The sequence below is a fragment of the Drosophila miranda genome, chromosome XL (assembly GCF_003369915.1).
Source record: "Drosophila miranda strain MSH22 chromosome XL, D.miranda_PacBio2.1, whole genome shotgun sequence".
Taxonomy (NCBI): domain Eukaryota; kingdom Metazoa; phylum Arthropoda; class Insecta; order Diptera; family Drosophilidae; genus Drosophila; species Drosophila miranda.
The window spans coordinates 5,784,277-5,808,650 of record NC_046673.1 but is presented as its reverse complement, the minus strand read 5'-3'; the positions used below and the strand labels follow the sequence as shown (position 1 = coordinate 5,808,650).

At 46.0% G+C, this 24,374-nt stretch overlaps 6 protein-coding genes across 8 annotated transcripts; 3 read left to right on the top strand and 3 right to left on the bottom strand.

Moving 5' to 3' along the window:
- Window positions 1-400: 400 nt before the first annotated feature.
- On the bottom strand, window positions 401-6,449 carry LOC108156013 (fibroblast growth factor receptor 3). The gene is made up of 7 exons (XM_017287231.2): window positions 6,364-6,449; window positions 4,846-5,068; window positions 4,698-4,781; window positions 4,171-4,617; window positions 3,932-4,109; window positions 3,609-3,745; window positions 401-3,531 (listed from the first exon to the last, which is right to left on the bottom strand). The coding sequence occupies exons 2-7, from the start codon at window positions 4,859-4,861 to the stop codon at window positions 3,389-3,391; spliced, it is 1,005 nt and encodes a 334-aa protein (XP_017142720.1). The 5' UTR covers window positions 4,862-5,068; window positions 6,364-6,449; the 3' UTR covers window positions 401-3,388.
- A 71-nt stretch (window positions 6,450-6,520) lies between these two features.
- Window positions 6,521-9,016, top strand: LOC108156022 (very-long-chain 3-oxoacyl-CoA reductase-B). Its single transcript, XM_017287265.2, has 6 exons — window positions 6,521-6,613; window positions 6,720-6,979; window positions 7,067-7,113; window positions 7,927-8,002; window positions 8,068-8,408; window positions 8,476-9,016. Exons 2-6 carry the CDS (start codon window positions 6,817-6,819, stop codon window positions 8,809-8,811), a joined length of 963 nt encoding a protein of 320 aa, XP_017142754.1. The 5' UTR covers window positions 6,521-6,613; window positions 6,720-6,816; the 3' UTR covers window positions 8,812-9,016.
- A 223-nt stretch (window positions 9,017-9,239) lies between these two features.
- Window positions 9,240-15,978, top strand: LOC108155987 (sorting nexin-25). Of its 2 annotated transcripts, XM_017287183.2 has the most exons (13): window positions 9,240-9,567; window positions 9,653-10,157; window positions 10,367-10,506; window positions 10,726-10,822; window positions 10,919-11,053; window positions 11,117-11,293; window positions 11,349-11,521; window positions 12,217-12,623; window positions 12,700-13,425; window positions 13,489-13,665; window positions 13,743-13,880; window positions 13,958-14,641; window positions 14,701-15,978. In XM_017287183.2, exons 2-13 carry the CDS (start codon window positions 10,054-10,056, stop codon window positions 15,106-15,108), a joined length of 3,366 nt encoding a protein of 1,121 aa, XP_017142672.1. In that variant the 5' UTR covers window positions 9,240-9,567; window positions 9,653-10,053; the 3' UTR covers window positions 15,109-15,978. The 2 variants fall into 2 exon arrangements, with proteins under 2 accessions (XP_017142672.1, XP_033254986.1); XM_033399095.1 differs by having other exon boundaries at window positions 9,240-10,157.
- A 13-nt stretch (window positions 15,979-15,991) lies between these two features.
- Window positions 15,992-17,685, bottom strand: LOC108155994 (protein hold'em). 2 transcript variants are annotated; one of them, XM_017287194.2, is made up of 3 exons: window positions 16,716-17,685; window positions 16,490-16,646; window positions 15,992-16,398 (listed from the first exon to the last, which is right to left on the bottom strand). In XM_017287194.2, exons 1-3 carry the CDS (start codon window positions 17,629-17,631, stop codon window positions 16,011-16,013), a joined length of 1,461 nt encoding a protein of 486 aa, XP_017142683.1. In that variant the 5' UTR covers window positions 17,632-17,685; the 3' UTR covers window positions 15,992-16,010. The 2 variants fall into 2 exon arrangements, with proteins under 2 accessions (XP_017142683.1, XP_017142691.1); XM_017287202.2 differs by having other exon boundaries at window positions 16,306-16,398; window positions 16,450-16,646.
- Window positions 17,686-17,782: 97 nt separating this feature from the next.
- Window positions 17,783-19,150, top strand: LOC108156031 (synaptobrevin homolog YKT6). Its single transcript, XM_017287286.2, has 2 exons — window positions 17,783-18,135; window positions 18,250-19,150. Exons 1-2 carry the CDS (start codon window positions 18,011-18,013, stop codon window positions 18,722-18,724), a joined length of 600 nt encoding a protein of 199 aa, XP_017142775.1. The 5' UTR covers window positions 17,783-18,010; the 3' UTR covers window positions 18,725-19,150.
- Window positions 19,151-19,797: 647 nt separating this feature from the next.
- Window positions 19,798-24,360, bottom strand: LOC108152499 (type II inositol 1,4,5-trisphosphate 5-phosphatase). The gene is made up of 9 exons (XM_017281877.2): window positions 23,541-24,360; window positions 23,135-23,321; window positions 22,814-23,075; window positions 22,571-22,756; window positions 22,169-22,501; window positions 21,229-22,105; window positions 20,964-21,150; window positions 20,678-20,902; window positions 19,798-20,610 (listed from the first exon to the last, which is right to left on the bottom strand). Exons 1-9 carry the CDS (start codon window positions 23,640-23,642, stop codon window positions 20,435-20,437), a joined length of 2,535 nt encoding a protein of 844 aa, XP_017137366.1. The 5' UTR covers window positions 23,643-24,360; the 3' UTR covers window positions 19,798-20,434.
- Window positions 24,361-24,374: the final 14 nt, after the last annotated feature.

Below are 24,374 nucleotides of genomic sequence, written 5' to 3'. Positions count from 1 at the left end.
TATGAATTCGAGAAGTCGTCAATGATTGGGAGCTCGAGAGAATGAAACTTGCTGTTCCCATGGACATTTCTTAGCATTTGAATAGTCATTATTTAGAAAGGTGTGGAGTTTTTGAAGCTAAAGCATCAAAGGGGGGATACGCTAATAGAGACTCAGTGGTTACTTCAATAAATTCAAAATAATATTTTCCTTACCATAGCTCTAAACTGAAAATAAATCTGCACGTATTCAATTGCTTCTTGTTCTTGATCGTGTTTTATTTACTTTCACTTTGTTATATATAGTTTTTGGTTTGTTATGGGACCGTTTTTAATAAAAACAATCAAACATTCTACCCATTGGTCCGAGTTGTGTAAGAATTTTCAATCCCGCCTTCAGTTAAAAGACTCAAATATAAATATACAGTTACATACATATTATTTTTGTTTGGGCTCAAATGGTCATTGGTTCCGCAACCGAATTAACAATAATTAAACGATATGTATCCATTTTAAATGACACAGTTTGTTAACGTTAAACATTTCCTAAGCTTCTATAGTACGTCTTGTTTTTCTCTTTGTTCTCTTCGTTTTTGGAACAGCTTTCATCGATCCACACACCACAAATTCTGTGCCAACTACTTTTTACGTTAATTGAAAACTCGACAAAAAATAAAGTATGATCAATGTTTAGGTCACTCAGGTCGATTTTTACCGAAAAATATCCATTTTGATCATAATTGATTAGTTTTGAAGATTTCCATATTTCAAGCAAAAGATAGGTCGAGCCTAAAAACCCATACTTTGGATTGGAAAAGCAGACCACTATTAATGACACAGTGCTACAAAATTACAACTTTTGAATCTATTTTACACGAGACAAAAACCAGTCGAATCGATGTTATTCGATACACTACTAATACCCGGTATTCAGTTAGTACTGTTATGTTTATCCATATGTAAATTTAGATTTTGGCAGGACGTGTATAAAGCAGATCGCGTATCCCAATATGTACGAGTATACCCGGTACTCAAAGAGTATAGGAGTATGTTAGATTAGTGGTGGAAGTGCATGTGTGTATCACACAGAAGGAAGCGTTTCCTTACCGCATACCGTAAAGTATATATAATTGATCAGCATCAATAGCCGGGTCGATATAGCTATGTCTACAGTCTCAGCGACTATCCAGACTCCTGTAACACACTGTTACAAGTGTGTGTTCAAAACTTTTCCCCGCCCCCCAAAAAGACGAAAATTTCCAGCATCCAGAAGGATTTAAGGATACGCGAAAACGCGGAATCCTAGAGATCATATCTACAGATTGCCGAATCTGGAACTAGATCGGATCATTATTATAACCGGAAGGAACAAATTAAAATTCATTGGCGACGCAACGGCTTCAATGCGCTTACTTATTCCACGCTCTTCCTTTTGCAGTGTGCGCCCTCTGGTGGAAGCAGCGCGATAAAACGACTTGTGTTGGTTTGAGATTTGAAAAACTAGAGTGAGCGAGCGCTGGTTATGTTCTAAATTTGTGTACCCTCATTCCATCCAATGACTACTATTCTAGCTGTATCCATACCGCACCGACCGTAGAAAATGTCACACTCTATATTTCACTCTGTAGAAAAGGACGAGTGTGAGAGAGACGAGGGTCGCGTCTCGAGCAGTCGCGGGAAATTATTTTCTTCATTCCGGATATAATGATTAGCAGATCTGGCCAATTAGGATTATTCTTTAGACTCTGTCACAAACCTTTTCCTTTGAGGGGTCGGTAGGGGGCGTGGCAAAATTTAAGAATAAATTTTTTTCCGAGTGATATTACAGGAGTCTGAAATTTGGTTGCTTTACCTCTTTTAGTCTCTGGAAACTAGACGTTAAACATGGCTCTATCGACTCGGATTTCAATGCTGATCAAGAGTACACTTTTTAAGATAGGAAATGCTTTCTTTGCTTTACGTCTATAGGAATCTAATATAAACCGTGTACTCTCTGAGTACCGCGTAGATCTGGTTTAGTGGATCTTAAAACCATCTTTTGACATTTTTCAAAACTAGATATCTACTCCCAAATATCGTCAAACGGTTAATTTGAGCTGGTTTCCACATGATTTCACTCTTTCATTCGTGATGCGGAAATCCCAGTGCGGCTAAACACAGTGCTTTTGAAATCATGGTACGCGAAAGTAGCCAATATTTGAACCTATGATTCTAGTTATTCAAAGTGTCAATATATATCAGAAACTGGGTAATATACATATGTAATGTACAGGTTGATTTGCTAAAAAATACGTAATTTCGTAATTTTTTTACAATTTCAATTATTAGTATCTTATTTGGCTGGGAACTGACGCTACCAAAGATATAAAATCTTTAAAAAATACGTTAGCATGTCAAAAAATGTTAAATGCTGGAAAGCTAAAACCTTGAGCATAGCCTTTGTATGGAAACTAATTTAAAGTTATGAAAGGTTTGCCATACTTTCCCCTTTTCAAACCTCAATTCTCATTGATATTGGTCTTGTAGATGCCGAGTGACAATTATTAAAGTTTTTAAAGCGTCCGAAGTCAGCTAAAAAGTTTCTAGAATTTTTAAAATCGAATTTCGGATTATGTATATTGCAAATTCCAAAGAAGAGATTTACTGGAACAGGTCTACAACAGAATTTTGGTTAGGTGTAAAGTAAAAGGCCACTGTAGCACAGTGTAATTATTACGATTAAAATGATCCCAACTGATATGCTGTTTGATTTCCAGAAGCTAAAACCATTTTTCACAAGGCCTTGGATTAGAAGCGTATTAGAAGCATAATGGATTAGCCTTCGGAAAAATGATTTAGGTGGAACTGAAAGTGCATTGGCCGGCTCCTATTGACTTATGCAGCTACAAATACATTAGCCTGTACAAATCTAGGTAAGTATACATCCATGTACATATACATAAACATGTACATATGCTTGCATAATGATGTATAAGCTGACAGGATCAAAACGAATACGAGATGTATACAGACATACACACGTACATACATATAATATATGATTAATATTTAGCCAACATAAACACGGCCTTTGTAGTACGTTGAGATTATGACAATAATTGTATGCTCTAGAATTTTCAAAATCAATTTCATGTTCTACATATATTCGCGTACGCCCTTATATAATATAAATACATACGAGCTCTCACATTGTTTGTTTGTTTTTTATCATTCGATTTGCGACTTAAATCTAGTATGTATTCAGTATTCATTTTATGCTATTTATCGTATATTAAACAACCCATGATTAGAGTAAAAGTCAAAAATGCAATTCTGGACAAGATTTTCTGGTGTATGCATTTCCCTCACTGTAACTCTGCTGTGTAGCGACCACCTACCTGTGTTTTCACCTTACAGATGCCACTAGATCGTCATCGCCCGACCGGGTGGCCCACCGCCACCGCCATTCCGCAAACACACGCGTATACGTACAATAGAAAAAACACAACCATAGTTGAGGGCCTGGCACCGTGGCGAGTCCCGTTCGCGTGCTGCATTGCGGCTGGCTCCTCACCTGCATGGGGGAGAGGGAGAACCCAACCCAGTTAGCCCGGTGAAATAGGCTCCCACTCCCTCCAGAGCGCGACTTACCGTTAAGCACATGTACTACAACCGTCTCCGTAATCTCGTTCCCCAGCATACAGGTGTAGTTCCCGGTATCTTGTCGATTCGCATTGGCAATGTATAGGCGACTCAGGGCCCGTCCAGGTAGCATATCCGTTTTCACACTGCGAAAACGATAAGAAGCGATGAGAAGGATCCGGGTAATGCTTATTTGGATATGTTTATATGTGTACGTAAATTAAAATGAGCAGCTACAGTGTGTTACAGGTCTAATACAGTTGAGACCAGGAAAGTCGAGTCCAATTGTTGACTCGAACGTAAAACATAGTTTACAATATAACCACTAGTACCTGATGCCACCCCGACTGGTGTCATAGTTGAGCAGACGGGGCCCGTGTCGCCAGGTGATGTAGGACGATGGATGTGGAATTTTGGAGATGACACACTGCAGCTCGATGGTGCTGCCAGCCTTGTAGTACTTCTCCGGTGTGGCCGATCCTCTCTCGTCAAGAATTTCCACATGAGGAACTGCAAATGAGTTAGGTTGATTGTATAGAGCTATCAAGTATAAGACTCGTAAGTTGCCTACCAATTATAGTAAGATATACGAGAAGTACCAGGGGAGGATGCGAGGAGACCTGACACTCGTACGGACCCTCATCGCGCTCATTGGCAAACTGGATGAGGAGCTTCCAGTCGTTAGGCTCCTCGAACTCGAGCGAGTAGCGCGAGTCGCCGCTATAGGTGTGCTGGCCGAATGTAATCAGGGTGAGGTCATCGCCTCGACGCCGCATCCACGACACCGTCTTGCCCTGCAGGTCATTGACGCGGCAGTGCAGATATACGTTCGAGGAGAGCTGGGTGCTTATATTAACCGTCGTATAGGGATCAGCAAAGAAGGGGAACGGCTCGTGCGTGGTCGTCTCGGTGACCTCCAGCTCCTCATCTTCCGGCGTGTCTGTGAACGGCGAGGAGAACTCCTGCCAGAAGTTCTTCGGGAACGTGTCGAAGGGATCGCCGGCTCTGGGACGCTTCACTATATTTTATCACATACAGAATACAGAAAAAGGTAGAATTAATAAAGGCATCCTGCCATTAGACCGGAGCGCCACTTACATGTTGTCGAAGTAGATCCCGACCCAATGTGATGTAGTGATGAGTATATAATTGCAAATATCCAAAATAATCTAGATCTCATCACTGCAAAGAGGTGCAATATGGCAATTCCACTCAAACTCCACTCAGTGATGCTTCCTCCACTCACCGCACGATATGCACATTCGTATTCACTTGACTGTAACCGTTTCTATTTTGATCCAACTTCATCAGTAAGTGCCAGTCCGGACAGCCTCATCGTCTCTATGCGTCGGGACAGTCACGGCAGAGACAGGGAAAATTTATTTCCCACTTTTGACTCTGTTTCTTGGTCAATATCTATCGATTAAGCATTAAGTTAAGGCATAATGCAGCAGATGTTAGGTTTACGTCTGTGTTGGATGTTTTGATGTGCATTTAAGTTTTTTAAAATTATTTTTTTTTACAAAAACAACGGCTAGTAAACGATTATTAACCTTCTCGCGTTGCGTGTGTATTTATTTTTTTGTAAATGCCTTTGGCTGTGGCTGCCTTAGATGACCAATAAATTCGAATGTAGGTCAGGGCAGGCTCTGCGCATGGACAGCATCCGCAGCATTTCGCTCTCTCGGTACACTCCTTCGATATTAACAGAAAGCCACCTCCATACACTATGGACATACATACATATGTACACATGTAGGGTATGTTAATATATACAATAAAGATCAATCTATGTATTTTAATACCATACGATCCTGCATATATGAGCCGTATTGGCCTATTCGTGTTTGTTTTTATTTATTAAAAATATAGCCAGGTTATTGATTCCGTTGGTATTCATTTAAAGCCAAGAAATCGTGGACTTCATGCAGGATATATGTATTCCGATCGTTTTCCTCCCTCCAATAATTGCTAGAGTTTCTCTGGAACTTGCTAGAATTCTCACTATAGTTTCTCAATTTTATATTTTAGCAGCTCACAGCCCCCACAAAATATTTTGTAGATTTAACCTTACATTCAAAAATAATTATTTAGGCATCAGTTCAAAACGCGATAGTTATCGATAGATATCCTCGCAATGAAATGGACATATTGTTTGGGTAAAATTACGTCTTTTGGCAGTAAAATTCCGTTAAGAAAATCAATGCACCCATACCTGGAAAATCCATGTTAAATAAACTAAATTTTAGCGCCTTTACAAAAAAAAAATAGTTTTAATGTTAATTTCATCGAACGTATACACTTCCTGCGCATGTGCAGTTATGGGTGTGTATGTGAGCGAGCATTAAATAATTGAGAGAGCAGAGCATACAGTAGCTTTTCAAAATATTCCCACACCCCTTGCAGGGATTCAGTTCTATTTATTTATCAAGTTTGGTGATCATCCGTCAACTTATTCAGAAATCATATGTAGCAGTATAAAGAGTAAAAGCGGCTAACATAAGTTCTCTAACGGTTAAATAATTTTTCGAACGACGAGGAAAGACTGAGAAAAGTCAAGTACGCTCAAGGCGAACACTTTTTGGCTGCACTGTGTACACATAGTAGCCACATGTGCCGCCCTTATCTTTTCGGTGGTGGTGCGATATGGGAAAATCAGACGAAGGGAGGACGGAGAGCACGAGCCGGGAACACAGCAATGACATACATAGGTCGGGCAACGTTACGCACACACACACACATATCCGCACATCGATATGCTCACAGAGAAAGAACCGTTCATTCGTTTTCGTGCCGTTCACAATTTGCATTAAATCGCTTTTTCATTTCTTTTTCTGTTTTATGTTTCTACTTTGGGTCAACGTCAACACCAACAAAATGCTTTGAATATTAATCAGAAAAACTACGCCTGAAAATCAAAAAATCACTTTGAATTCTACGCGGTGAGGGCAGCAAATAGGGAGTGAGGTACAGCGGCGCCGTACAGCGAACACAGCCATCGACGAGAGATAGAGGTATGGTATGCACATACATTGTACATATGCATGTATGCATGTACATATGTATGCAGGTTCTATAAGCAGAGTTTGCGGCGGCAGCGTAAACATTTTAACGTTGCAGTTCGACGACAGAAATCAGAAACCAGCCGCCAGCAGAGACTAGGAGTCGAGTTTTTGGCAGTGTCCTAGGAAAATTCTAATAAAAAACAAATACGGAAATGGATGAGAATTCGCATGCACTGAGTGTGCTTGGTGGCTTGGCCATCGGCATTGTCGGCTTTCAGTTCTTCCGCACGGTCTTGCCCTGGATATACGCCAACGTGGTGGGGCCGAAGGTCTTCGGATCCACTGTAAAACTAGCCGAAATGGGCGAATGGGCAGGTGAGTAAAAACTGTGGCGTTCGATAAGGAGGCGTTTGATGATTGCTGATAAGGAAGAGAATCCGCGCTAATATCCATTATTTGCAGTTGTTACCGGGTCAACCGATGGAATTGGCAAAGCCTATGCCAAGGAGGTATGTAAACGACCATGGATTGTACAACCCACTGGCCCTAATCAAAGTCCATCAAACTATGACTTGACTATTGGGAAGCGCGCAAAAAATGCAGTCATAGAATTGCCATTAAGCGGGAATGACTTGGACATTGCTTGCGAAAATGCATTGGCCGAGTGAATCTACACTTTGGAATTGATCTTCAGTCTCAACAGCCACTCAGCCCTTCCGTTCAGAGTTCCCTAATTGTGTTGACTCAAAATTTTCTGACCTCCTCTCTCCACACAGTAACATTAGTATATTATGTTCAAGTGCGTTCGTAGCGCTTTTTTGGAAACGGGGCGGTTCCCAGCTGTATTTATTACCCACTTTAAACAATCGACAAGAAGATTACACAGTAACTGACGTGCACGTGTCTAAGAGCAAGCTGGTCAAAGCTTTCTTCACATTTGCATGCAGTGCGGAACAAGCCGAAGCAAATGGTTCAATGTGCGCTTCAAATTTCTGCGTACTCTATAAAGCATGAGGGAGCACGAACAATAGTTGTTCCTTCTCATATCCCATATCCCTTCCAATTTCTTGGGAGATGGGATGGTCTCCAGATAGAGCTGTTTCATCTCAGCAATGGTCATCTTTTCCTCCTCGCTATATTTTTCGTTCATCAATTGGGATTTTTGTGCGGCCATGCATCTGGACCTAGCCGATTGGGATCGGGGATTGCGCACGGCTTCCATGACGACAACAGATTTTGTTTCACTAATTATTTCATTTTCAAAGAAAACTTAAAATGTTTATAGGATATTTAATAAAAAATTTATATTTTTTAATTTTCAGCTGGCTCGAAAAGGTCTTAAGCTGGTGCTGATTAGTCGATCGTTGAATAAACTGAACGACGTTTCCAAGGAAATAGGTGAACCGCAGCTTAAGACTTCCTTTACACTGGATATCTAATCTCTGGTCGTGGCATACTTTCAGGCGATGAATTTGGCGTGGAGGTGCGCGTCATCGATGTCGATTTCACAGGCGGCACTGAGATCTATGAGAAGATACGCGAGAAAACCACTGGCCTAGACGTCGGTGTGCTGGTGAACAACGTAGGCATCAGCTACAGCCATCCCGAATACTTTCTGGACTGCTACAATGCGGATCCGGCGTTTTTGAACAACATTGTGGCAGCCAATGTACACTCGGTTACCCACATGATCGCTTTGTTCTTACCGGTCATGATAGCCAAGCGCAAGGGAGTTATCATCAATTTGTCGTCCACTGCCGGCGTCATTCCCAATCCCCTGCTGAGCGTGTACAGTGCTACCAAAGTGAGCGCACGGTGATGAAGAATCCTTAGAGCTGAACCTTACCTACTATCTCTGGTTTCATCCTTAGGCTTTTGTCAACAAGTTTAGCGATGACCTTCAGACGGAGTACAAGGATCACGGCATTCTCATCCAGAGCGTACAGCCGGGCTTTGTGGCCACCAACATGTCAAAAATCCGCAAGGCCAGCGTGTTTGCGCCGTCCCCCGAAACTTATGTGAAGTCTGCCCTCTCTACACTCGGTATTGCCAGCCAGACCGCTGGATATCTGCCCCATGCCCTGCTCCAGCTGGTTATCCACTTTACAGAGGCTGTGTTCGGTGATCAGTTCGCCCGCAGTTTGGTTCTCAAGAATATTTTGGGCACTCGTAAGCGTGCACTTCGTCGCCTCGCCAAGGATCAGTAGATCCTATGTCGCTCTTGCCTGCAGTGCGGGCACCCAATGATAAAAGGATGCATTTAAGCGAAGTCCAGTAACGAATCGATGGGATTGAGGTGGTCGGTAGCCATAGCGAACGAAATTTGACTAAATAATATTTCATCACGTGTCATACATTCATTTTTTTGCATACAATATGAATTTTAAATACCAAAAATGTTCCCAAATTCAACCGTTTAACTAGTTTTTGCAGTTAAATACGATTGCTAATTATAAAACGCAATAAATAAATAATAAATACTGTACAAATTGAACTCGAAGGGTATAACAACATACGGGTGGGGTGCCGAGAGATCGATATCCTTAACGGCCGCCATCCAAGCGCTCGATAGTGGCATCGATAGTTTTCTAATAAATCGCTAAATGGAAGTGCTGCCCTGCGCTGTGGTAGAACCGTGACCCATACGATATATAATTATCAGAATCATAACATAAAATATATTTGCTTGTGAGTGAATGAAGTGCGTCTCAGGCATAAAACGCATTTGTCAGCGTTATCAAATTGCAGTCTCCACAGAATTTTGTTAATCTCTACAGCAGCAGCAGTGCGCAAAATCAAACAACAACAAGAGAGATGTCCGCGAATGTAATCAAAGTCTCTTGTTTTGATTTTATGAAGCGTCAATTGGCACTATGATAAAGGGAGGTCGGCAAACGCAGTCGTTATCACATCCGTATGCCAGTAATCAGTAATCAACTTGTTGCGGGACGCACTACTACCTGGTATTGATTTAATATAGTTTCCGAACATTGATACGATACTGAAAATCTGGCATATTCCTCGGTGCTCTGCCCCGCTCTCTGTTAGCTTTGGTGGTGGTGGTTGCGGAAGTGGGAATTGAAATTGAAGAAATTGTTGGAAACTATTTTTAATAGTGGCGACGGCCACTAGTCCACGCAACGGTCAAAGCCACAACAAGAGCTAAAGCCTTTGACGAGTGTGGAACGCGACCTGAGAGAGAACGCTACCATACCATACGAGACGAAAGCAGAGAGAGAGCTGTTTCAAAAATGTTAAGAACTCATCAACTATTCAGATCCGAAAAAGGGCGAGCAACAACTACAAAACAGTAGAGCACAGCGGATAACGAAAGGGGCAGTGGCAGTGGCAGTGGCAGTGACAGTGACAGCGACGGCCAAAGCGGGAACGGCCAGTTGTGGTCCGACAACGCACTGAACACCAAGCGCCAGCGGCCCACATCAACAGCAATGCCGAGCACGCACGACTTCCAGCGTCGCCGCCTGCCACTGTTCCCCATCGAGCCTGAGCCGCCAGCAACGCCCACACAGCGGCTTACGCTCGTGGCAACCCGGTGAGTGTGGGTTAGTGGTGCGGTGAGGGGCAGGGTGAATGGGTTCGTGCATCCTTGGCGTGTACGTGTCCCATATTACCTGGACTTTGGTTTTTTCCTGTTCCTAGATACATCTGAATGGGTGGCATGTCGATATGTGGGCGGCTGTCATGTTTATTAATAGTTTAATAATAGATATATTGATGTGATTCTGATTCCTTTCGCTGCAGCCTGCTACGTGCATTGCAATTAAACTGGAGGATTATCGTTTCCGGCATCACGCTGACGCTCTTGGCCGTCATCTGGTATTATCCCACGTTCTTCTTGTTCTTTGCCTTCGTCGTCTACTCCCTCGTTTTGGTCTTTTTGGGTAAGGTCACAGTGACAATGGACGCCATGAACGGTACCATTTGGCATCCCATCCCACCTATTCAAGGCAGATGGATGACTCATTGGTCATCGGTTATCGGCTGGCGACCATTTTTAATGGTTTTTCCGCACCCCACCCCACTCCACCCCACCCAAGACAAAGCGTTAATTAAAAGACCAAATATCTAATGACGATCCGATTGACTTATCTTTTTCCTAGCTGTTGCCGGCACCGTCTACGTACATTATATATTTACCACCAACGAGCCGTCCAGGCCCAGTCGATTGCCCTCCAAACTTCTCTACAATGCCACAAAGTAAGTGCGGACTTTAACCTTAACCTCGGGCCCCCATCCGATCCGATCTGATCCTTATTCGTTCCGTTCTTCATTCCCGCTTCTTGATCCTTGCAGAAGCACCATTTTCGATCTGCCAAAGCCCATTAAGAATCCCTCGAACTTACCTCTGATCTTTGGAAAAACAGTCGATCTGCAGCTACAGCAGATAATTGAATATGTCCTGCGCGACTTTATGCTGCCCTGGCTGGGGTAAGTAACCTCCAGAGTGGCCTTCCCTCCCCCATCCTCTAATGAACTCCAATGCACTATTAGTTATGTGGTCACGAAGCCGAAGATTATCAACGACGTGGTGCGAGAGGATCTGTGGAATGCCATACAGAAGATCCATGAGCGCGCCAGCAAAATGGATCCGGCAAAGATCATAGCCGTGGACATGGTGAATCGCGTTACCGTTCACCTGGAAAAGATACGCATTGCCGAGGCCCGAGCGTGAGTAACCATCGATTATCATGGGATCGTTTAACTCAACACTCTTTTCGCACAGGGCCGAGACGAACACGGCGCCAGTCTTCAGCAAAAACTCTTACCTGTCCGACGAGGTGAAGGAAATGGAGTTTCTGCGCAAGCTGTGTGAGATCATGGTGATCTTGCTGTTGCCACGCGGCTACTCCCTCCCTCCGCTCAAGATGCTGCTTAGCGAAATCTTATCCTACAAGAGTAAGTTCTTCACCAGAAGAACGTTCAAATATTCCTTTTTAGTCAGGTGCTCGAAGAGTTTGTGGTAACATCTAGAAGGAAGCGTTTCCGACCCCATAAAGTAAAGATATTCTTGATCAGCATCAATAGCCGAGTCGATTGAGCCATGTCTGTCTGCCCGCCCGTCCCTCTGGATTAGCGCCTAGATCTCAGAGACTATAAGAGCTAGAGCAACCAAATTTTGTATCCCGAATCCTGTAATATCACACCACAAAGGACGAAAATCATAGAAAATGACTATAGCTAAATAGCTATCAGATTTCCGAATCTCAGCCAGATCGGATAATTATTGTACCCCTTCCACGAGCTCGTTCTCTCTTTCTATCTCTCTCTCTCTCTCTCTCTCTCTCTCTCTCCCTCTCTCTCTCTCTCTCTCTCTCTCTCTTTCGTGCATTGTGCACACCGTGTCGAAGAGAAGCGAGATATAACGACTGTTGTTGGTTTGAGAAATAAGATGTAGATGGGATAAACGAAGTGTAAGAATGGACATTAGCACATAACTATGCAGAGGACAGGCATACGGCAGTCAATTCCGGCGCTTACGAATAATTACTAATAGAATATATTGTACATATATACTGTCCGAGAACCTGGTGTAAAAGAAAAGCCACCACACTTGCCGTTTCTTATAATTTCTTACCTTCTCTGGATTTTAGTCTTCTTTCCTATGATCAACATGCTCACCGCACCCGACTACATAAACCAGAAGGTGGTGCAGAACATCGAAACGCGGCTGGCGGCGGCGGCGATGAACAAGCGGAGCTATGAGTATGCGGCCAGCTTTGAGGACTTCCTGAAGATCATCAACAGCTCGGGAAACCTGGAGGAGCTCTCTCTCATCCGCAAGAGCATCGTGAACGACCTGATGCATGCCACAACCATGCAGAACTTACAACGTGCCAAAGGCCTCGATCCGGACCATGAGGACCATTCCCTATCCAAGTCCGAGCTGACGGCGGCCGTGCGGCTTAAGCGCTATGTCCGCCAGCTGACCTTTGCCAAGGCCGAGTGCGAGAAGAATTTGGCGAAATTCGGCTGGAACGGCAACTACTCTAGCGACATTGTAAGTGGCCCAGGATAAACGAATATACTCTCTGTCTCTGTATTTACATATTTATTATGTCTCATGTCTTGTCAAGGATCTGACGCTAGAGGAAATATTGAACACGGCCGTCGGCCGACGGTACTTCACCCTGTTCCTGGAGCCGCTGAAGGCTAGCGCCCTGGTGGGATTCTACCTCGCCGTGGAGGAGATCAAGCACGCACACAAGAGTGCCACCCATCAACTGGGCACGGAGATCTTCTACACGTACATCCGTGTACCGAAGCCGGAGATCCAGATCGACAAGCACGAGCGCAAGCTGATAGAGACCTTTCTGTTGGGGGATGCCGATCCCGACATCTTCTATGACATACAGCGCAACATCCTGCGCACCCTCGAGGAAAAGTACTATCCACCATTTGTGCTCAGCGGTCAGTACCGACAGCTGAAGGAGGCGCTGGACTCGAACGAATTTACCGATCCCACCTTGATGCTGTGCCCCGCCATCGGGGATGTATCCGAGACGCAGGACGAGCACCCCAGAGCCGCAGATGGTCTCAATGGCAGGGCCATTGATGTCGCCGCCCACACGTCGTATGCACGGCGGAAGCTGGAACAGATACAGGAGCGCATTGACAAGAAAAATCAGGCCCTAGACGCCCTTAAGTATTCGGTCAAGCCGGAGTCCAAGGTCTTATCTATACTCGAGAAGGAAATGGAGTGGCTGAAAAGCGAGAAGCGTCAAACGGAGGCACATCTCCGGCGAACAGACGCTTGGACCGAGCACCTGGGCAAGTGGAAGGCCACCATACAGAGTGTGGAAGTGAGTGGACTGTGGACTCTGACTGATAGTCTCAAATCATAATCCTTCTCGTCCTCGCCACAGGTCTCCGATGAAAAAGAGTCGCTGCAGTTTATGATACTTGTCCATGTGGACGAGGACATCAACGCTCCCCCGCAGGCGTTGCCAAAGAATGGGGACAGCAGCAACGCCAAGCCGCCCAAACGGCCCTCGGGCATCTCCAGCGGCTGGGTAGTCATGCGATCCCTCAACCAAGTCCATGTAGGCGGGGGGCCCCGCCCCGAAGTGATTGTCATTTACACTAGAGGCTGACTCTTTCCAAATCTCTTCCCCTACAGGAGCTGCAACGAAAACTTCGACACGTTAGCTCGAATCTAAAGACGCTCGACTTACCCACCAACTTCAAGTTCTTCTTCTTGAAGACGGACCGGCATGGCCAGGAAAAGGCCAAGGGACAAATCCAAAAGTTTCTTAACGTGAGATTGATATATCCTTTGACCTACCTTCTAGCATCTAGTCTGGAAAAGTCATAATCGCATATTTCTTGAAACAGTTCATACTCGAGGACGATCACCTAAATGGCAGCGAGGCTATCTACACGTTCCTCAGTCCCAGCTCAGACCACCTGAAACAGTCGCTGCCCTCGCCCAAAAAGTCAAAGTTCTCGCTCTCCACGCTGTTTAAGAGCGACGCTGCAAAGGCTCACGACTCCAGCAAAGCGACAGATCCCTTCTGGGGCCTGCAACGCGACGACGAGGACATCTCCACGTACCTGGACGGAGAGTCCGGCATCGATGCCAGTCGACTGATGGCTGACATAGACAGCAAGGACTCTATAGCAGAGCCCCTCTATGCTCTTATGGGCGAGATATTCGACATGGGCGGCGTCTTCAAATGGCTGCGCAAGAGCATCATCTCCTTCGTGCAGATTACGTACGGCCGGACGATTAATCGACAGATCCGCGAATCGGTCACGTATCTCTTTGAGGAGTCCATGCTGCACAACTACTTCTCTGTCATACTGAAATCTTTTTGGCCAGGCGGTGTACTGGCCTCTGCCTACCCTTCGCGCTCCGACGACATGCGCGAGATGACCAGCACAGCGGCCAAGGCTCTGCTTACCGATCACATACCCGAGGTACTCTGCAATCTGGTGGGGGCCCAGGCGGCCAAGCGAGGCGTCCTCAAGGTCTTCGAGGCCCTCCAGAACCCCGCTTACAACAAGCAGCTCTTCTATGTAAGTGATTTAATGCATTGTCGGAATTGTGGGTCACCAGTAACCTGCCGTTCTTTCAGGAACTACTGGAGATACTCATGATTGAGTTCTTCCCCGAAATCCGACAGCTTCGGGTGAACAATACCTCAAGCAATGGCACCAAGTTGAACACAGCTACCGCTGGGGCTGCAGCTGCCTCGGCTGCAGCAGCTCTGGCAGCCGCCACGGCAGCCGCCACCCTGCCCCTGAACCATGGCAGTGCCAGTGGCAGTGGCAGTGGTGGCGGACTGACCACCGCCTCTCAAAACCATCACCAGCAAGTGTCATCGTCATCATCGTTGTCGTTGTCCACGTCGTCTGCCTCGAGCAGCACAGGAGGTTCGCACTCATATCTGCAGTCCCATTATCACCACGGATCCCATCATCATCAGCCTCACCAGTCTCACCAGCAGCAGGGGCATTCGGCACACTCAGGCAGCTCCAAGTAGACGGCATGCTCGTATTGTTTTTATTATTTTTAGTTTTGTTGTCGTTTTCATATTTATGTTTTTACCAACTCATTAGGTGCTAAGATTTTCATGATATTACTTGAATGCTCGCTACTCTTTCTACTTGGTAAAATAGATGCAGGCGTGTAGCTGAATGCGGAATGAGGAATGAGGTTGTATCCCAGTAACTCCATCAATCAGATCGGCATTGCAACTTATTACCAGCCCCCGAATTCCATTGATTTTAATTTGTTGTCTCAGTCTGTTGTTGATTTTGGTTTGCTAGCGTTATTCGTTGGTTATGTGTATAGTATGTCTGTCTGTACATATGTACATACAATTTATGTAGGTCAGTATTAAGCGTTGTACCAAATCGTTGTTTATAGTTAAATGAGGCACTCACCATGATCGATTATGCATTGTTTTCCCGAGCCCCAGCTTGCACGCGTGTGCAACCCACGTGTGGAGTACATTTTAGAACTATAAGACAGTTGTCGGCTAGCAAATTGAAATAATTTGTTTTGTATTAACTGACCAACTACCAACTACTATCTAATAACTGATTCATCTGGCTTTAAATCTATTACTTAATCCGTAGGGGCCGGTATTCGATATCAATGCTTACGATAATAGATGCACACTGTCTTATAGATCCGACCATGGTCGAACTGTAGTCATTACCCACTAACCCACTTGATCCGAACCCGTAGATCGTGGGTAGATCCCACTTCATTCCCCCCCCTCCCATGCTCTTTCAACGTAAAGACACGCGTGCGCGTACGTACGAGAATGCGTACATATATTTATGTATGTATTGTAGTTGTACAATTTTATGTGGAAACGTGTAATAAAACTCGGTATTTATTGAGACTCCCATTGTGGATAACCTCTACTCCTTGGTACTAGAACACGGCAATTTTTTCCACCAGTTTGTTCAGCCCTATTTCTTGCATGTCTACCACAATCACGGAGAGATTCTGGCGCATGCCTGCTGGTTTCCTTATGAGCAGCTTAACTTCAAAATACTTTAGCAGAAAGCGCCACTTGAGTCCGGTCTTCTCACGCTCTGAAAGCCGCTGAAAGTCATCCGTTTTGATGCCCATCACACGCTCGGCCACGTGCCCGCTCAGACGGCTCTCGATCAACGTCCCCGTCTGATCGGACAACTCAATATTGATGTTGATGAAGCTCGAGTGTCTTGGCTCATTGGATTCCAGCGAGAACACTAATTGACAAGCTTCACTGGTGCAGTCGTTTTGATTTCGTGGAATAAGACGTTGACATGTTGTGCTAAAAATTCAGCAATTAAATAGACATACATATAAAAAGAAAGAAAAACACCTGGGGTCAGACTCCTCCTGAGCCTGGAAATGCTACTTGCCACTTCTTGCTGGTGTTCATGGAAAATCCGTCAATGTCGAACTTGGTGACCATACAGTAGAGCACGGCCGTAAACCGATCGGTGGCTGGATTGCAAAGTTCACCCTCGGCACGAGAGTAAATCTGTTTTGTTGTCATCTGGCTTTGGATTTCGCAGGCTGTCGAAGACAAAATTGAGAGCCGATTATAAACCAATGCCAAATCCGCTAATTGCGGATGATATTCACCTGTCGGAAGGTCCTGCAAATCTGTTTGGACTGACTGTTCAAAGTTCTTAAGCGGCACAGTGGCGACAAACGAGAGTAGCGAATCACAGTCTCCGCCGGCGGCCTGCGGATTCTCATAGATAAGCGTGCAGGCGGCGTGGTTGAGCACTGGACAGCGGTAGTAGTCCGAATAGGAGATACGCACATCGATCAAGTGCAGGACGGTTCTTCGCGGCTCCCAGTACTGGGCGCGGCGTATCCACTCCGCTTGCCACAGGGATAGCAACATGCCATCTGGATAGCTGGCATCGATCACGATCAGTTCGAGGCACTGGAGTAGTCCGTTGTCCTTCCCATGGCTTGGGGCAAGCTTGCGCTTCAGCTCGCGCAACGGACGAACCGCGGCAACAACCACAAGTAGGTCCACATATGCATTGATAAGCCTTTCCTGAAGCCCAATGCCACTGCAAACCTCGACCAGATTAAGGGCAGAGCCAAGGGGCTTGTGCGGCTTGTGGATGAGCTGCTGCAGGGCCTTTACGGCGGTGTCGTTGGTGTCGTGTCGCACAATATGACCGGAGCCTTCGTTGACCGTTAGTGCGCACGAGAGGGTAGCTCGGGGCTGATAGCGCGGCTCGTGAGGCATGGAAAGCGACATCACCTTTGCCCCGACGATGTCAACCACGTCACCGATGTGCAGCATAGCGTCATACTCATCCACGCATGACTTCTGACCCCAGCACGTGCAATTGGTAATGTGGCTGATGGAGTCGCGTACCGTTAGCGTGATGACGCCACGCTCGCTGCCACTGAGCTTGTCCAAGAACAAGTTCGGCGACGATTTCGATATGATCAGGACAACCGCCGAAAAGTTAGTCATGGTAGGCTGCATTTCAACCAGTGGCAAGATTTTTCTCTTTTGCGTAGAATTCGACATTTTTTCTTTCAGAAGAGTTGAGATCTGGGAAAGCCGTTACTACAACAAAATATAGGAGGAGCATTGTTGTATCGATAGATGTTCAAAACTGTATCTGATGTGATTGAGATGGTAGCCGATAGGTGTGACGTTTCCCATCTCCAATTAGGCAAAACACTCCTATACCCCTGGGTTAACGATTGTCACTTTTCTTGTTCGATGTGAAAAGCAATAAGTGAATGCCATAGCTATCTCAAACCCACCCACCAAAACATTAAAAAACCTACAAGCCACGCAAGGCACTCTACAAGCAGAACCAGACGCAAGAGAGCAGCAGCTACAAGTTTCGCTAACTGCACAGTGAGAGAGCGCTGAAATAGCGAAATAGAAATAGATAAATATGGTCAAGCTGTTTGCATTGAGCGTCTTCTTCAAAGGTGCCAGCGAAGCGCGTATACTGAAGACAGCATCCGACTTGCAGTCCTTCTCGTTTTTCCAACGTAGCACCGTCAATGAGTTTATGACGTGAGTAATTCATATTGGACCATTGTGCCTCGCCACAGCGACGGCGCAATGTCCACCCCCCCCTTATGACCAGCGCTTACGCACTAACATTTCTTCTCGTTTGGGTCACGGCAGCTTCGCATCGAAAACGATTGTGGAACGCACACAGCCAGCGCTTAGGCAATCTGTTAAGCAGGATGCCTACATGTGTCACGTCTATGTTCGGGCCGATAATCTGGCGGGAGTGCTCATTGCCGATCATGAGTATCCGCACCGAGTTGCTCACACACTTATTACAAAGATACTCGACGACTTCACGGCGAAAGTGTCCGCCGACCAGTGGCCCAACGGTACTGAGGCCACCATAGCCTTTGACCTACTGCCAGCATTTTTGTCGAAATATCAAAATCCCGTAGAGGCCGATCCGCTCACGAAAATGCAGAATGACTTGGACGAGACAACGATAATATTAAAGAACACAATTGAGGCTGTGCTGGAGCGGGGCGAGAAGCTGGATGACATGGTCAACAAATCGGAAAAGTTGTCCATACAGAGCAAGGCCTTCTATAAGACAGCGAAAAAGACAAATTCGTGCTGCAGCTTCACCTAAGCTCCCCACAAAATCTCATTCCCCTTCGGACTAGCACAGAATCAGGAACACCAGGAAAAAAGGATCACTTAAAAGAGAACACCAGCAAAAAATACCAATTAAATATATTACTGAAAGTGGAGGAGTTTGTATGGTTTTTATAAAATAATTAGTTAATTTGATATATATATATATATGTATGAGTGTACTACCTGCTACTATATACTATATGAATACGAAATCGGCCTGGCAGCCATGGTCCCCCACTCCCGCCCCCTTCCTCTTCCCCACTCTAATAAACATATGTATGTACGTATAATCGTATGTCAACTTTGGCATTTGGTATTGTCTGTATGTGTATGAGTATGTCTACATATGTTTATGCTATGAATATACAAATTCTATGATGTTAATTCTACCAATATAAATAATGATCTAAACCTATAATGCTGTGTTCTGCGTGTACTTCAATGCCCAACGATCTAACGCCCACGAATGACCTTTCGTCGGCAAAGTTACAATTATTCTACAATCTTTGGTTCAATAGATAATAGTCTGTACCATTCCCTGCCCTGACTGATGCTTCGCGACGATTAAGTTGTGCTAACGCAAGCGTCGGGCATTTCAATAAAGTCAATTCGAACGCGTTTCCTTTATCCAGTGATGCGAATTCCCACTAGGGTCACCTCCTGTTTCCATTACTAATTTTCGAGAGAGAATTTTCAATAGTGTCTACAGATCTTCCATGCTTTGGGACACTCCCAGGTGGAGGGAACAGATGTGTGATTGCCTGATATTCCAGAGCTCGACTACTCCTTTGAGTTTCAAGCAATTTACATACATGCAGTCAATATGAGCGCCAAGCGGGAACAATTGCAGTTGCAATCGTTCGACTCTTGGACTCTTATCAAATCGCGGACCAATTTTATGGAAGCCGATACCTCTGTTCTGTCATCATGGACGTTAACCTTTCCAAGTGCGAATACGGATACACGGCAAACGGAATGGCCTGAGCTGAATGTCTTATTCGGCAATACAAAGCTTTTCCCACCCACAATTCTTGAAACGAACACCAAAAACCATCTTAATAAAAGTAGTATTCAACAATTTTAATTATTTTCAGACAAAACTGAAACCAGGGCGTGGCGCAATTTGACATTTTTGTGGATTTAATCTAATGCTCGTACGCTACGTTCATGTAATTCAATGTCTAAGCACACAATACAATACATAGTACATCTGAATGCTATATGTACATACTTATAGCTATGTGGTCTATTTCCACATGAAATTCCAGTGATTATCGGTCTCCAGATTCGTTTTTTTATGCGTGAGAGCCAGGGGCTGTGTTGTTAAGCGTAAAATTGATATTCACCTGATAAATTAAACGTCTGAGCAGGCTCAATGTCTTAGACTGCCTGCACTTTTCCGTGTGACTCCATGTTTTTGGTACTTTCGAGTGGAATTTCGAGTGGGTCGCATAGGGCAGATTAACACTTGCCTCAACACAGAACTACTTAAAGTACGAAACAATTTGAGGAGAGCCCAGGAGGGAGTTGGAATGAAGAGCATGCCACGCGACGGACATCTCGAACGGGATTTTATAAACAAGTAACATGTAAAACAGAGAAACGTACATAAATGGCGTAGGCGTTCCAACAAAGTACCAACAAGTAAAATAAATACACTAACCCTATGCATATAGATAAATATCGACATTTTACTGAATAACTATGCTGCTGGTAGGTCCGCTTTCGATCCCGCTCCAGCTCCTTCGTTTCTATTGGCCAGGGGATCAGCACCGTCGCTTTCGATAAAGAGCCGCATAAATTGACTGCAACGGATTTTGTAGTCCGGCCAGGCCTTGCACTCGCTGCTCCGCAGAAGAATACGACCAAAGGTGACAGCTGCGCAGAGGAAATTAACGATCAATAAGATTTTCAGAAGTTCTGAATAAGATTATCAAAGACGCACCGACTTGATGCAGCTCGTAGTACTGGCACTCGATGCCCTCGCGCAAGAACATGCACAAGTGCATGAACACATTGCGTTTCGGTGGACTGAGCAGGGCTATGTAGTCCATGGCCTTCGACTTGCTATTGCTCGCCAGCAGATCTTCGACAAATGGCTCAAGCAGCGCCTGCTCCGGCAGGTCCAGAAGGAGCAGCAACGCCTGTGCAGCGCTCTGTGCAGTTCCAGCTGGAGTCGCAGAAAATCAGGAGTCAGTCAGGTGTAGATATGTGGTTTTAGCACAACTTACGAAACTCTTCGTCGGACCACGTGTCGAGCCAGTCGCGCACCACATTGAAGTGTGCGTTCACAGATTTCCGCGGCTCGAAATTGTGGAATCCGCCCTCAAGCTTGGATCCCTGCTTGTGCAAGTAGTCGATCAGCAGAAAGAACTCGCGTGGCATCGTTACACAATATTCCTGCGAGTCATCATTCATCTGCATGCCCATAGAATAAGTTAACTCAATGCCTTGGCGTCACGTTTTGCAACTAAGGACTAAGGACTAAGGACTCACCAGGTGCTTGATCTGCTCCTGTGAGTATTCACTAAGCGCGCGATCAGTGCGACACATCGTTTCCATTGAGAGGCCAAAGCAGCTGGGCTGGTAATCACCCGTGACTGTGATGAAGATGTCGCGTCCGTTCTCCACGTGCAGGATGAGGATGTCGAAGTTGTCGCTGGTGCGGATCTTTTTGAGTAGACCCCTTATCGTGTGCACGTCTGCGACCATCTTAATGCGTATGCTGCGCGCCGAGTCGATCATCAGGCTGTCCTTTCGTGGATCCACCTGCAGCCACTTCTCGCATATGTCGTGGATGTCCTTCTCCTTGAAGCTGAAGTCGACCGGCAGTGGGCAGCTGTTGTACACGTTAAAGTCCTGCATGCACGGCTCGTTGAAGCGCACCCGTCCGAAGTCGATAACAGTCTTCTCTACGCTGATCTGTGGCTGGTTGTCGTTCTCGCGCTTGTCCACCGCCTTCAGTACCTCCTCTTGCACGCGCTTGTACTTGATTTCGTCGCGAGTTTTGATCTTAACCCGGAACACGGCGTATACGGGTTTGTGGTCGCTCTGTCGTATATCCATAATGCTGTTGTAGGCCAGCTGCTCGATGCGCGTGCCCTTCCACAGCACTCGGTCGCAGTATGCGGGCGCTCGCTGCTTTTCGCTGCTGTCATAATTGTCAGTTCCCGGGTCGTACTTGTACGTGGGCCGAAACTTGATCTCGCCCTCCGTGTAGCCCTCAAAGCACTTGCCTTTGCGCATCTCCTGGCGCAGCTGGTCGTATTGTAGCAGCAGCTCGTACGTCTGGGCATCCGTCAGCGGCCCGGGCCGTTGCTGCCCGGGCGGCTCCTGTATGCGATAGTTCAAGTCCCCCAGCCAGAAGATGTGGCTGCAAGGTGGACAAAAAAGTAACTCAAGTGTAAGTTTCATTGTACTCGTACTCGGAGCTTACTCATGATCGCTGATGGTGCGACCATCGTCGAAACGGAGCCCGTCCACTATTGCATTGTAGTCCTGGTTGCGCTCCTCCACATAGCCCATGTGGGCGGCCAGATGGGAGTTAACAAAGCAAATGTGTCCCTCGTTCAACTGCAAACTGATGGCCACTCCGCCCTTATTGCCCAGCGTGTTCAGAACGCCACGTGCCACGGACTTAAAGCGGCAGCGCAGGATGTGCTGGCGCAACTGCTTGCGCACGATCACCGTCAGCATGATGCCGACCAGACGGTGGTACTGCAGGATCTCGTACTCGACATCTGGATGGACACTCTGCACCATTTTTTCGCTGCAAATGCGAGACATGCAAGAAATGAGTATGTGCGAGCTTTCAGTGGGAAGTGGGTCTTGCACTTACTTCCACTGGGCTACACTGGCCTGGACCTGGGTGGAGTTAAGCATGGCCTTGGCAGGAGTGTCCAGCTCCTGCAAGCCAATGGCATAGATGTCAGGAGCCCGCTCGCTGCATCCCAACCAGGACCGCAGACCGTCAGGGCTGTCGCAGCAAGGTTTGTTGTTCACGTTCCAAGTGGCGCAATAGATTCTACAAAAAAAGGGCATATATATTAGTGGGTGTTCGGTTGGGACAGAGTCTGCTCACATAATATCCTTGTAGACAATGTACTCGCTCTCGCGCTTCTTCAGCTCCTGCTTGACCTCGCCGATTTGGCGGTAGTCGTTCAGCCATCTGAAGTTGAGAACCGTTTCGGGATCGCTTCGGGCCATGGAACTCTTGCAGGAAATGATCTTGGCCACGAATTCTTCATAGCTGGCGCTCTCACTTGGATAGAAGTAGTACTTGATGGGTCCATCCTCGGCCGTGGACAGGTCGAATTGGTAAGCCGTGATCGATCCCTTGCAATCTATGGGCAACACCTAGACTTATGTATACATCAATAAATTGTAGAAGCCTCCATCTCACCTTGCCGCAGCTGGAAACTCTCATCAATGGCAAACACTTTGTTGACGATCAACTCATTTACAGATGTAAGCGGCGTGCGCACGAATGAAAACGAGATGATGGCAAACGTCCCGCCGGACTCCGAAGAAACCAGCGCCAGTAACCGATTGGCGTCCTCGGGTCCCTTGATCTGATAAGCCTCAAATAGCTGGAACATAAAACAAAAAGAAGTGTTATCTTTAGGAGAGAAGAGCGGCCATATGCGTATGCTCGGAGCTGTCTTTCGTCACTGGCTGTGTAGCGACCACGTAAGCTCCGTGCCGTACAGCCGATAATTATTCATCGTCGCTGGAGACATTGTTTGTTTTGGCTTTTTCTTGTTTTTTTTTTTTTGTTGGTTATGTTGGGTTGGGTCGCGTTGGCTTACATAGAGTATTATTTCGTCTTCCTTGAAACGCTCCCTGACTATTTCCAGGTTCGACTTGACCCCTGTCAGTCCATTCGGGACGTGGTCGCCCACACTTTCCATTGCCAGGAATATTGATTGATTGATTAATACTTTGGTTGGCTTCCCTCGTTCCCTCGTTCCTTCGTTCCTTGTGTTTGTGATGTCGGTCCGAGTCTAGGTGGCTCCGGCGTTTTTGTTCGTTGTTTTTAATCTCGCAATGCAGAAAATACTTGGCTTCTGTGATGTGCTGTGGCAACTGCTTCGATATGGATAGTTGTTTGCTTTTCTATTTTTAGTTGGCGCGCCAGTCAGCCGCGGCAGCGAAAAGTGACATTAATGACGAGCGTATGGGATTGGAATTCCGATGCGAAATGGGCGTTTCTTTCGATTGCGAGGGCGAACTTGAGGGCTCGGGCTCTGGTCTGACCCTGCTCTTGGTTGAAACCGTAGCCGTTTGTTTGTTTCTGCTTCGGGTTATCGTTGTTGTTGCTGTTGGTTTGGGGTTCTCATTTTCCGTCAAGGCGGGCGTATCACAGACGCTGGACGCTGTCTCACACATATGAACACAGGCAGCCACTTATTCATCGGCGATGACGATAATTACGTTTAAATTTCAGGTTTCGATTCTGAATTGTTCGGTTATCGTGATTGAATGGATTGCATCCATTACATAGGTCACATCTCACACGAAAACTGTCACACGCGTGAATAACTGCTCACAAAACATGTCATTACTGTGGCTTTATAGTATTCTTTCGTGGGACCGAGACCTGCTCAGTGGAAGTTGTTACGACCCGCCTCTTTACCACCCTG